The 12,601-nt window shown below is 30.0% G+C and overlaps 1 protein-coding gene and 1 long non-coding RNA gene across 2 annotated transcripts; one reads left to right on the top strand and one right to left on the bottom strand.

Annotated features, from left to right (window-relative positions):
* The first annotated feature begins 1,152 nt into the window (after nt 1-1,152).
* On the top strand, nt 1,153-2,946 carry LOC125385205. Its single transcript, XR_007224233.1, has 2 exons — nt 1,153-1,296; nt 2,916-2,946. It is a non-coding gene; the product is annotated as an uncharacterized LOC125385205 (long non-coding RNA).
* On the bottom strand, nt 2,429-10,976 carry LOC110120144. Its single transcript, XM_048406311.1, has 10 exons — nt 10,426-10,976; nt 9,872-10,272; nt 9,378-9,534; nt 8,794-9,012; nt 8,152-8,408; nt 7,261-7,542; nt 4,289-4,324; nt 3,806-3,847; nt 3,354-3,395; nt 2,429-3,052 (listed from the first exon to the last, which is right to left on the bottom strand). The coding sequence occupies exons 1-10, from the start codon at nt 10,511-10,513 to the stop codon at nt 2,912-2,914; spliced, it is 1,665 nt and encodes a 554-aa protein (XP_048262268.1). The 5' UTR covers nt 10,514-10,976; the 3' UTR covers nt 2,429-2,911.
* Nucleotides 10,977-12,601: the final 1,625 nt, after the last annotated feature.

The following is a 12,601-nucleotide window of genomic DNA, read 5'->3' as shown; positions in this document are numbered from 1 at the left end:
AAACAATCTCCGCTGTACAATAACGCAACAGTTGTTTCTTCAGAAATATGCAAATGTCGGAGTTTCAGCAATCAACTGAATATACAGTTTAATATGCGATCAAACCAGATTTTCTTGGACGTAATAATGTTGGCCGACTAGCTCTTTTTCCAGTTTTTTCTGTTTCCTATACTTACTTTAATATGTATCTACATAGTTAATCTCTTTTTTTTTCTTACATTGCTTACAGGATTTGTTGACATACGCTATCAAAATTTGAGCGTACCTGGTGTATATTAAGCCTCGATAAACCTGATGGCCTTATGTAGATCTAGCACGGAATTTACAAGCGTAACAAAATATAAAAATAAATATCTCATGGCTGTTGAAATTTGATTTAGTAACCCAGATATATTTTAAAAGTTTTTTCAAAATGTTAATCGAATGAAACGATGGCAATAGCATCGTAAGTAAGAATTGGTTTTTCATTATGGTTTTTCATTATTAATTACCATTAACAGATCATTTCTAACGCATTTGTATGTCAATATGTTATAACAGAATATTAGAAAAAATATTTATCGACGTTAATTACATAGTAATTAGAATTTATTCTTAAAAAATGTTAAATCTATACTATCCTTGTATTTCACCCTCATATACATAAACATAAGTACAAAATATTATTATTCTTCCTTTTCTTGACATTATTCTCGACGTTGCACTTTGTACACGTTTCAGACGAATTTTCAGAATTCCAATAAACATGTATTTCCTCCGAATGATTATAATAATCGATAATATATCTCACTATCTTTTTTAAAATATTTTTAAATAATACTATATAAAAATACATATACTATCTGTGTTCTTTAAATTTTATTTCCTTATTGTATGTCATATTATATTTTAGCGCAGTATTTTGTTTAGTATTCTATTCATATCCATTATTTTATCGTCATAGTATTAGTACCACGTAATTTACATATGCTAATTATTGGTTTTCAAGTAAAAATTAGAAATGATTAATTAGCTGTAAGCTTATCTTGTTGTAAATGCCGGAAGTTACATTTATAGGCGATTAATAACGTATAATTGCATTATTTATAAAACATATATGAATATTACTTAAGTTGTAGTTACTGAAGTATTATTCTTTTTTCTTAGAATCATTATAATAATAGTAACGTTCTACGATATTGAAAAGATTCTTTATTGAAGAAGATACAGTGTACAGCTAGGAAAATAGTGGCAAATCGGACAAAAACCAAAGATGATCATTTTTCTTATACATCCAAGTAGTAACATCAACGTAAGGTCAGTAAAGCAAAAAACATACGAACGCATGCTAAAGAAATTCTTTAACATTTTTAATACTGATGTAAACTACTTTAAATTTCATTTACAAACGTTCATTTTCATAAAATATTTTTAATATATTTGGAATTAGTAATATTCTTTTTATGATTTAATAAAACAAATATAGTAATTAGAATATCCTAGAAATTTGTGGTTTCCTGCAAATTAAAAAATGGCTAATACGTCGGAAAAAGATATGGAACCCAACGAAATGATTCAATAGTTGAAAAGAAAAAGGAAAGGAAAGTAATGGATAAGGAAAGCAACGTACGAATTTTAGAAACTTGAAATCGAATAATTACGTAATTTAAGACCAGGAAGTAACGTACCTGCGTGTGGTGCATCGTTTTTTACCCTGATAGTCATCAAAATGGAATGCTTTCGAAATTCAACAGCGCTGTTATGTTACGTTATATATATATGTCCGTTATCCGAATAGTGTTATGGTTTTTTTTACATATTTTACATACTCTTTTAGTATTATTAGGCTTATACCATGTATTGTATCCGGAAACATTGAAATGTACGGATGGTGCAATAAATGTCACTACTACTACCAGTATGCGTTATTAGATCAATTAGAAATTATTGCTGCAATACACGAATTGTAAACGAAAATAGTCTCGGTATACATTTTAATTTCATGTAATTGGGTTATTGCGTTAATTATATTCAATTTATTTAATTATTACGTTTGCTTGGAAAATAACGATATTTTTTCAGTTTATTCCAATTCACTTTTTCTTCCTCTATTTTTATATTGTATTTTGAAATCCCCAACTAAGTACAAATTATTGGTTGGTAATAAAACTAAAAAAACATTTGCTTTAGAAAACAGAATTACGTATATTATATTTTTAATTGCAATCGTAATATTAAGATTTTTCTTTCTGTTTTAATTGATTTGATCCAGAATTTAAAAATTATATTAAACTTTCTCAAACTATATTTTAAACCCGTCTATTACGAACAATACGTGAAATGAAAGAACGTGTTTTAAAGCACTTTTTTTATTTATAAAAGAATTCACAATTTTGATCGTGGCATAAATAATAAAAATACAATACTTTTAAATCAATCAATTGCTACTTATATATCTTTATTTTATGTTTTGAAATGGTCCATGCTTTGTATATCTTGAAATTTGGAAAAAAATAAAATGCAGGAAAAAAATACACAAATAGAATACGAGAATATCTCAAAATTCAGTTTAAATGTTTAAATGTAATAAGGCGATTATTTAATCCATGGACTTTGTTTCTCGTTATTCTTCATGCTTATGTAAAAGACATTCTTATCCGGGAATTGATTACTAACGAAAAATATCTAGCAAAAATATTAGAGAATAAAAGGAGTTTCTCTGGTATGACAACTTAATAAAATTTTTCACCATTCAAGACACTATTTCATATTCAGAATTAAAAATTTACAGCTTCATAAGGAGGAAACAAACTCAGAAATGAGGAAGATTTTAATATTGTTTGTTTTACCCGGAAATTTTTGACGCAGTTTCCATAAAAGAAAATTAAAAATTATCATCGATTATGAGATCAATGTAAAAGATCTTTTTTTTTTAGGAGGTAAGGACAAATGCGCCAACCAAGGAGACAATTATGCCAAAGATCGTGGTGATCTTCTCCGCAATTTTAAAGTTTGCTGAATTCATATCTGATTCTGGTGATGCATCCCTTTCCTCGGTCTTTACTGTTTCCTCCTGCAAGCAAGTATTTATGAATGTTTCAGTATATACATATATATATATTTCAGTTTCGATTAACAAAATGAATGTATCGTAATTGTAAGTAAATCGTTTCTTTTTTTTACTTTAGAGCTGGCAGTGAGATTTAAAAAAAAATAAAAGAAGCGAATACTAAGTTTGAAATGCTATATAAATCATTAAATTGAAAATTAATTGGTTTATTCGTAATATACAATTCATGTAAAGTATTAAATTTGAAATGAATTAAAATTTATATGAAATAAATATAGACTTACAACGAATTTAAATACTTTACCTTGACATTTAAATCGGCCACATTTTTAACTACTTCGTTCTGCTGAAAAAAAGAAGATAATATTAATCTGATAATAAGGCTGGGTGAAATAACTAACTACATAACGATTACGTTATTCATTGATAGGATTACAGAAATGTCGTTTATATAATGTCCACGCGACGCTTTTAATTACTCTGATTAATGAACACGGCAATTTCAATTCTATGTCGGGAGAAGTATACTTTTCGTTACTTTAAAGCTAATACGTATCTCCAAAAGAAGCGACTATTAGTTTGCAGTGTTATTCAAATCATCCGAATGAAGATAAATTGATATATTCACAATATGCGATTTATGTGAAATAAATATTAAATTTGAAATGGATTAAAATTTATATAAGACGAATATCAGATTTCCAACGAATTAAACGACTTCGACTTCCAACGAACATCGAATTGTGAATACTTTACCTTGGTATTTAAGTCGGCAACATTTTTAACAACCTCGTTCTGCTGAAAGGAAGAAAACAGTGTTGATTCAATATTAAGGGTTGGTTATAATTTGAATTATTTTATATAATATTGAGATTACGTTCCATAATAATACGATTGCAAAAGTGACGTTTATGTAATGCTCACGCGATGTTTCCAATTGTCCTGATTAATGAAAATGACGATTCTAACTTTATGTCGGATTTTCGTTTCAAAATCGGATTCGAATTAGGCGAATGATGTAGTTTCCTACTTAAAAAAATTATGTAATGGCCGATAGCAATGATATTAGAATTTATTATCGTATATCGTGAACGATAATAAAAGAAAATTAATATAACATTGTGCACGCATGACTCAGATCTAGCAGTGAAAGTGCGTATTTTCCTTTCGCAAACTTATTTAATTTACAGCGTAACATACTGGTTAAAGTACTGTTTAGAAGACGAAGTATCGTTTTACCTTAACACTTGGAACTTCAGCTTTGTTACCGTTATCCTGCAACAAAATGTTTATTTTATTGTACAGTGAATTGCAACATTTGATTACCAACAAATACTCTTACGAATGCATAATTATTATAATTATACAATTATAACGTATAATGAATTAGCATTTATCGTAATTTATTTAATCCAGCGACTGGAAAAGTAGAAATAATTTGCTATCTGTATTATTAATACAGCAATGTAACTGATTTGCATTACAGCTTGTGTTTGATTTATATTTACAAAGACAAAGACCAATCTAACTAATACTGGCTAATCTTCATTAATTTGTAACTTTGTTCTGAATAAAAGGAGCTTGTAATGATAAATGTAATTAAAAAGAAATCTTTGTCAACTCCTACCTGATATTGTTGAGTTATAGTTACATTACAGTACTTTGACTTAGTTAATTTTAATTTATATTTTATGTTTTACGTAATATAAATATATAATTAAAATTATATAGAATGTCTTAAATGCAAAATAAAATGAAATAATCATTAACATTAAATAATCTAACTCAGACTGTCTTCATCATCTATGACCCAACGATGCCAGGTGTTGAGGTGTTATGTAATACTTAATTATAATTAATACATAGCAAATAATTTTGTAAAAATAAAAAAGGAATATATCTGTGTTGTCATAAAAATAACCTTAATAGATGGAAAAATTCCTGTTTCATGTTCTATACTAAATTCCCATTTATCAGTTTATGATAAGTGGAACATTTACTACGGAATAGCAGTTCAAGAACGTATCCTATTACACGATATAACATGTACCTATCATGCAAATTTATATTGCAAATCAGAGTTTGTTATAAAAAAAAGTATACAAAAAATGACAAGGCGAATTTCAAAAAAAGAATCCTAGTTTTCTTTAGAGAAATAATTCTTCACCATTTAAGGATTTTTTTAACTCTATTTTGTTATATATTAATTACGTCTACACCATGAAAATTACTTATATTATGATAATTAATTTATGACTACGAACTAATTAAACTCCACCGTAGTAATTAATAATTCGTTCGATTTCCAAGTAAACGAGAAAGTTTTTCGCAACTACAAATTAACTCAATATTTACATAAATCACGCTTATTTACAATTATGATTATATTAATTATCGTAGCCTACAACTACGTGGCTCAACTTTAACTGTATTCTTTTATTGTTAACGATTGTATTCCATCGACGTCAACCTCGTCCTCGAGGCATATACAGAGATATATACGAGATATAGTTTCAAGTATCAGTCCCTCCGTCATATTACTTTTCCCATTCGTATATTTTTTCGATACGAATCATATTTGATATTCAGCCGGGAATAATATTTAAAAAAGCTGGTAATTTGAAACGTGGGTGTTACGGTTAAAATTACCTTGACAGAAATGTCAAGTTAATAAAGTAACAGGTTATATTTCGTATGTTGAATAAAAATTTGATGAGTAAATGAATTTCCATGTTATTTATTTCTCCATAACGTCATGCCACTTAAAAGTTTTATATCCATGTGTCTATATTATTTCGATTGTTTTCGAATCTAAATATTGTTAAATTATTGTTTTAGTATTATAGCACTTGATACATCTATCTTCCTAGTTTAATACTATACATCTACACCTACGAATTTTTTTATGATTAACAGTTTAACATAGCAATTTATACGATTATTATAAATTAGATTATTATTATATGATCGAAGATCAAAAAATTGAGCGCCATTCACCGATTCGAACGTATCTTTACATACTGTCACATATCGATTGCATACCTGCAGAATGTATGTTAGAAACATTTTTCTGATATATCTTATACCCGGAAAGGTCATGATTAATTTCAGCCTGTGTCAGAATCATGAATTTGAATTACATGTAACAAAATGTCCATACGAAATCGATCCTTTCGTGGAATTCAACATTTGTATTTATATTCTATTATTATGTATATATATTATCCTATGTATTCTATTTTTAAAACATCATTTGACAATTTTTGTCCTCAATTAAGAATTTTTTGACGTAAATATGCAATCGTTTTATTTCGTCCTAACAATTTAACGAAGTTAGATGTATGTAGAAACGCATAAAAGGATATTATACGCTTAAAATGATCTCTGTATTACACGCAATAGTTTTACAAGATACTTCGAGGATCATATTTCAAATAAAATAATATGATGAGCGAAACTATAGGTATTTGACAGAAGCACAAAAAGATTTTCTATTTTCCGTGAATAAGGTATTCTAATTTATTAATCATATTACTAAGTACGTATACAGACATCTAATTTGTCATTGGTTAAATAAACTTTAATTAATCGTTTACACGCTAATTAATTTGTTAGGTTTCGTTTTATTTCATCGAAAAAGCATTGTTTCCGAATATCGAACGAATTCCTATTTTCTGAAATTCATTCACTATCACGGGAATTGTTAATCGACAAAAGCGAACGTTATTACTACGACTATCATGATATTCCTCTTACTACACTGTTTTCTCAGGTTCAATGTCTAGGTTACTATCGAAGAACGCTATTTATACTCGGAAGTGGTTTGTATCAAGTATTCTTGGACAGTTTGAAACTGTCGTCATACCGGTGAATTCGATTCTAACTTTCAACGAACAGTTCACCTCTGTCTCTATCCTTCATTTATTATTATGTACTATCCTTATCGTTCATTTATGATAAACGAGGTAATAGTCAATGCTACTAATCATACTACTCGTTACTCGTTATCATATTACAGTGTCATCTGTTTCATTTTCTTAAATATTTGATCCTTTGATTATTATTCCGACGCTGATTCTAATGTAACGTATCAATCTCTCGATCTCTAACGTATCAACAAACTAACAACTAGAATTTGTAATATGCTAATATTTCTTGCATAATTTTGCAATAAATTATTTTTGTGCCAGAAAAGATCAACATTGTCTCACCGATTTTTTAGCAGTATCTCGAGACGTTCTTCTCAGCACGGCCACGTTATGTGGTATGATCTTCAACTGAGCAACAGGAGGCGAGTTAGCATCATGTCGACGATTTCTGCAGCCGGAGTCCTGACAGCCATTGGCAATGATATGTTTAACGGCAGTTGGAACGTCCCAAATTGTCATGGCCTCGCGAATCATTTTGGCAGATGGTCCTTGTGCAAAGAATGGTACAGGTTTGCCGTCGTGCGGGCAGGCTCCTATTACCACGAGCAGCGTATCCTGCGATGCCTTTTATCATCATTTTATTAACATTAATCGATGAGAACGAATTTTTAAAACGATATAGAGAAGTAAAACAAAGCAGAATGATTTTAAAATAAAAAATATAAGAACAAGTGAAAAAGTTGAGATTGTTGTGAATGTAAGTACTTTGAAAAAGTACTCTTCGTTTAATAGTACACTAACGATATTCCAGTACAAGACAGGAAATCCTCGTATATCGTAATTAATCCTGGCAGCAGCGAAAGCGTTAACGAGTTATCCTTGTTAAGGAAATACCAAATGACTTTCTCAACTCGATACCATCCGCTTATCGCGAAAACAAAAATTACTATAGAAAAGAAAAAAAGAGTTCGTTTTCCCTTTCATATCTTTTATCAAGCATAAATTTTTAACCGCGGTAAACATTTTTAAACGAAATTATTACACAAAATATGAGTATTATTTCTGCTATTTTTTCGTACATATGTTGTCTCGAGAAAACTAAGCGTACAATTACTTTTCTGATCTATCCTAGATCATCTGTATTTGATAATAGCAACAGATAAGACATACTATGTACTGGGAAATTAAATTGCATGAATCAAAAGCATTACAGATTCCTGCAAAATTATTTACTTCGCGCTGTAGAAACTCCAATGCTGAATCGAGCTCGCTGGCAGACACCGAAGCAACCAATATGAAACCTTTCTCGTTTTCAACCGACTTTAGCTCCTCGACCATGTCCACGAAATTGGATCGAAGAAGATGCGATTTGCGAGAGGAAATAGGGTCCTCTGAGGCAGCGACGTTTCTACCGAGAGATTCCAGCAACGACCGAAACAGAACGAGTCTTATTTTGGAGAACATATCGAACACGTTCCACGCAGCTTCATCTATATTGTATATAGCGATAGGAAAATATATATGTTGCAAAATTGATGCTCAGTCACAACATTTTTTTCATACTGTCAGATTGGTGCATACGAGAAAAATTATTTTTTTGAAATTTGAATTTGACAATTAAATTTTCAACTGATTTAAGAAGAAAAAATTTATTATAAATTGCGCCCACATATTCAAAAGATTTGTATCAAAAAATTTGTAATTGAAATATGGAAACCTCGTTATTGGTAGCATCGATAATAAAAAATATTTAATAACAAAAAAGACTTCCTGAAAATAGGGAATATTAGCAATTTGAAAGATTCACATATTAGGTACACGTTATTAAATATTTTATTAAATACTGTCTTATATTTATACAATTAAAACACTCACCGTCTTCTCGAGCGTTTTGTGGAGGCATCAAAGGAGGGACTCGATCGATCGGTTTTCCTAAGTCGATAACGTGCCAGTCACCACGAATTTCCGGCTTCGCTTTATGAATTTCCGGTTTCATGTTAATCTCATCAATTTCGTCGAAGTCTCTTGAGAACCCTACCGATTCTTCGAATCCGAACAACGATGGAATAGTGAAGTTCGCGTTGGATAACGTTCCTGTTTACAAAAAAAATGTTGTTACTAGCAAAAGAAAATTGTTGAATAACATAAAATATAAAAATATAAACGAATTATTATTTATGCTGCACATTTCGCTAAACATTTTGCCAAATATTTTTTCTGAAGACATAAAAGAACTTGTGCAATTTCAAACAAATACGTTGAGAAGCAAAGAGACTATATTAAAAGGGTGATGTTGCTGCAAACTGATTATTTTTGTTGAAATAAAGCTTATAAGCGCGTTGCGGATAATCATTGGCTTTTCCTCGTTATATCTATATACAATTATTAATTTACGTGTATAATGTAACACAATATAAATTTACAAAGTACGGCGTTATATAAATTTTGAAGCTCTAAACCTGTAGTCATTCCCTTAACATCTCGAGTCCAAAGCAACAATGTTACAATGTTTGAACGTAGGAAGTGTTCGCAATCGCGTTTCTTGTCCCTATTGCCAGGAATTAGTGCATCGTCCAAAGAGAATCTTGCCTTGTCTGCTTGGATATTGTTACAACTCTAAAATAAATTTCAATTTTTCAATCAACTCATTGATTTGAACAACACGCTTTTGCTCGCCAATTGTTGTCTTTGGTTTTTCTATTTCATTGACGTTAAATTGAACTATTTGATTCCTGAATCAAACGATGTTCGTAATTGCTAATTAGTAAAATTCCCGTATAAAAGACAAAATAAATTGACAAGTTTGTAAACTCGTTCACACAATTTTGCTATACTTGATTTTATCCTATAGAATTCCTCTCATCTCACACATACTCGAAATTTAAGCACGTGATGTGTCCTTGCTTATTTATTTAATTATTTACCGATCCAATTACCGGACAGGAAATCATACCTGAAGCATCCCTTCAACGGAGAAGAGACGCGAAGCCTTGAAACTCTTCCAGAAATCTTCCTGATTTTGGCCCGGATCAGCGATAATCACGACGACGTTCCGTGGAGGAGAACTTGAAATCGTTTCGATAGCCATTGCTTCTTTTACAAAATTAGCGTCCTTGGTTTTCGGGAAACGCGTGTCTCTTTCAATATTCTCCATGGCAAAACCGAATCCTTTCTCGCGCGTCGTATCCGCAGGACTCGTTTGGTCGATGGTCCTCGTTGACAACTTTGTGTCCGAAATTTGCAAGCCTTTGTCGGTACCAGTCACTTCCGTTTTCGTACTAGAGACGTGATCCACCGTAACCTTCTGCTCGGTTTCCGGTGATGATACCACGTTCCAGGTAGTTGGAATATTTACTAAAAAAGACACGATTTCAGTACAAAGTAGCTGTATGAAGTAATTTGGAAATATAATTTCACTATTTAAAATTGGAGAAAGAAATTCATGTTTGTCGGATGTTTACTATCGACAATGATTATTTTACAAAAGATAAATATTTTGTACGTTACCTGAGCGTTCCGGATTAAATCCAGAACAAGACAGCGTCATCGACATCGCTGCGCCCAATAAAACCGTTAAGAAATGTTCTTGTAACATTTTGCTTCTTAAAACGAGAGATTTATATTTGATAAAAGCAGTAAGTTGTACATATTATATCCAGCAATAAAACTGATTCGTAATACCAGACGTTGAAACTACAAAGTTTGTCATACCTCGCAAAATTTCAGCAGAAAATACCTCCAACTTGAATAAGAAAATGTAAGATGATGTTCAATTCGATGTATTTCAGACTTTCAAAATATAATATAAACCGTATTTTCAGTTGAAAAATCCACAAACGATGGATATGTCCGTTCGCTTCTAACAAAAGAAAACGTCTATGATCGACGGTTGTAGAATGAACAAAATACGGTGCTCGAGTAAATAAAAGAGTACTGACTTTCGGCCAGACGTTTGTTTTTCAAGGCGCTGGAAACAGCTCCTCTACGATTAATAGTTTTTCTTACGCTGTTTTTATTATAATTGTTATTATAATGATATTGTTACGGATACATATTTATTGTCATATTATTTACTTATAACACTCTTCTTCTCCACTGATACTTCTGTTTAAGAAGAAAATTCTCATAAATAAATTTAAAATGTTTAGACATATCGTATTGAAAATATGTTAAATAACATGTACCTACAAATGTATATAAAATAAACATTGTTTTGATGAACATTCATAGATTTGAATAAACTGATATCTAAATAATTCAGACTTAATAATGTGATCAAAACGTAATACATTACACCATCTTTGCAGCTTTTTGATATATTTCCAAGTACATGCGCATGTATGTAATTTACTTAGAATTAATCTTCGCTCCGCTTCCGGCATTGATGTCTCTGAAATTTCTTCTTTAAACGGTGGAACATAATTCACAGGAAAGATATACATATTTCAAATTGTTTGAAACAATTCATATTATTATTCATAGTCTTTTAAAATAATTTCTCTATCATAGCATATATATTTTACCATAATATAAAATACAACATGGTATTATAAAAATCTTACCCTTTGATCAAGTCACAATATTTTAAATAAAATATTGTAAGGTGTTGTAAATTACGATATGTAGATTATAATCTTGCAGAAACTCAGTTAAAGTCGTTCTACTTATGTGAAAGAGATGCGACAAATAAAAGTTTTTATTTTTCTGTGTGCTTCTTGAAGGCTACTTCGTCTGAAGGTATTTTAATTAATCATAGCTTTGGTATCACGAGCTTTCTGTGATCACTTGACGTAAATAGTGTCAAGGCTGTTTAAAGTACCTCTATAATAAGCATGTATGAACATCTATAACATACCCTAGATAACTACTCTGAGATTTTCTTCCAGCTTTACAATTGAAGGGACGACGTATGAAAAACAAGAAAGAAGACAACATTCGTGTAAATAATGAATAAAGTAAATTAGAATCTTTATCGTGGAAAGTTTCTTCTAAGATGGAAAGAAATCGTATCAAATATCAATATTAAATGAAAATCAACGTGTCAGTCTTAGCAACTAAGAATTATTTTTTTCATCTTCTGAACTGTATCAAACTGTTTAACCAATTGACTTATAAATCCTAAAAAATGATTGAAAATTGCGTTTTGAAACATGCGTGACAAATAAATATAGAGATATAAGAATATCAGAAGTTGCTTTGTTTTTATATCGTACTATGATGCGAAAGAAACGTTTATTAACAAAAATTACAAATATACTTATTAATTATATATATACATATATAAACTTGAAATATAATATAAATTACTTTGTATGTAGAGACACGACCTAATGAAATTTAAATCAGGTAAACGTAATTTATTGATTGAACTATGATTGTACCACGTTGCGTATTATTTAGAATGCGGGCTGTAAAGCAAATTACTGATGAATGTACTAACATATGTATGTGTAAGTAATTGTAGTCTTCCATTATTTAATATGACGTCTTTACATTGAGAACCGTTAAGCAATAACGCGGATAATCTTTATTAAATAAAAATATTTCTTCGCAAACGTAGAACAAATATAATAAGTTTACCTGATTAAAATATAAAAATATAATTTAATTATTTTATTAAATATTGTTTCTCTCTTACTATATAAATTTTCTGTTTTTCCTGGTACTAGCAGAACTAATTCGA

This window comes from Bombus terrestris, chromosome 6, assembly GCF_910591885.1.
Source record: "Bombus terrestris chromosome 6, iyBomTerr1.2, whole genome shotgun sequence".
NCBI classification, from domain to species: Eukaryota; Metazoa; Arthropoda; class Insecta; order Hymenoptera; family Apidae; genus Bombus; species Bombus terrestris.
Note: the sequence above shows the minus strand (reverse complement) of the source record. Positions and strands in the feature narration are given on the sequence as shown.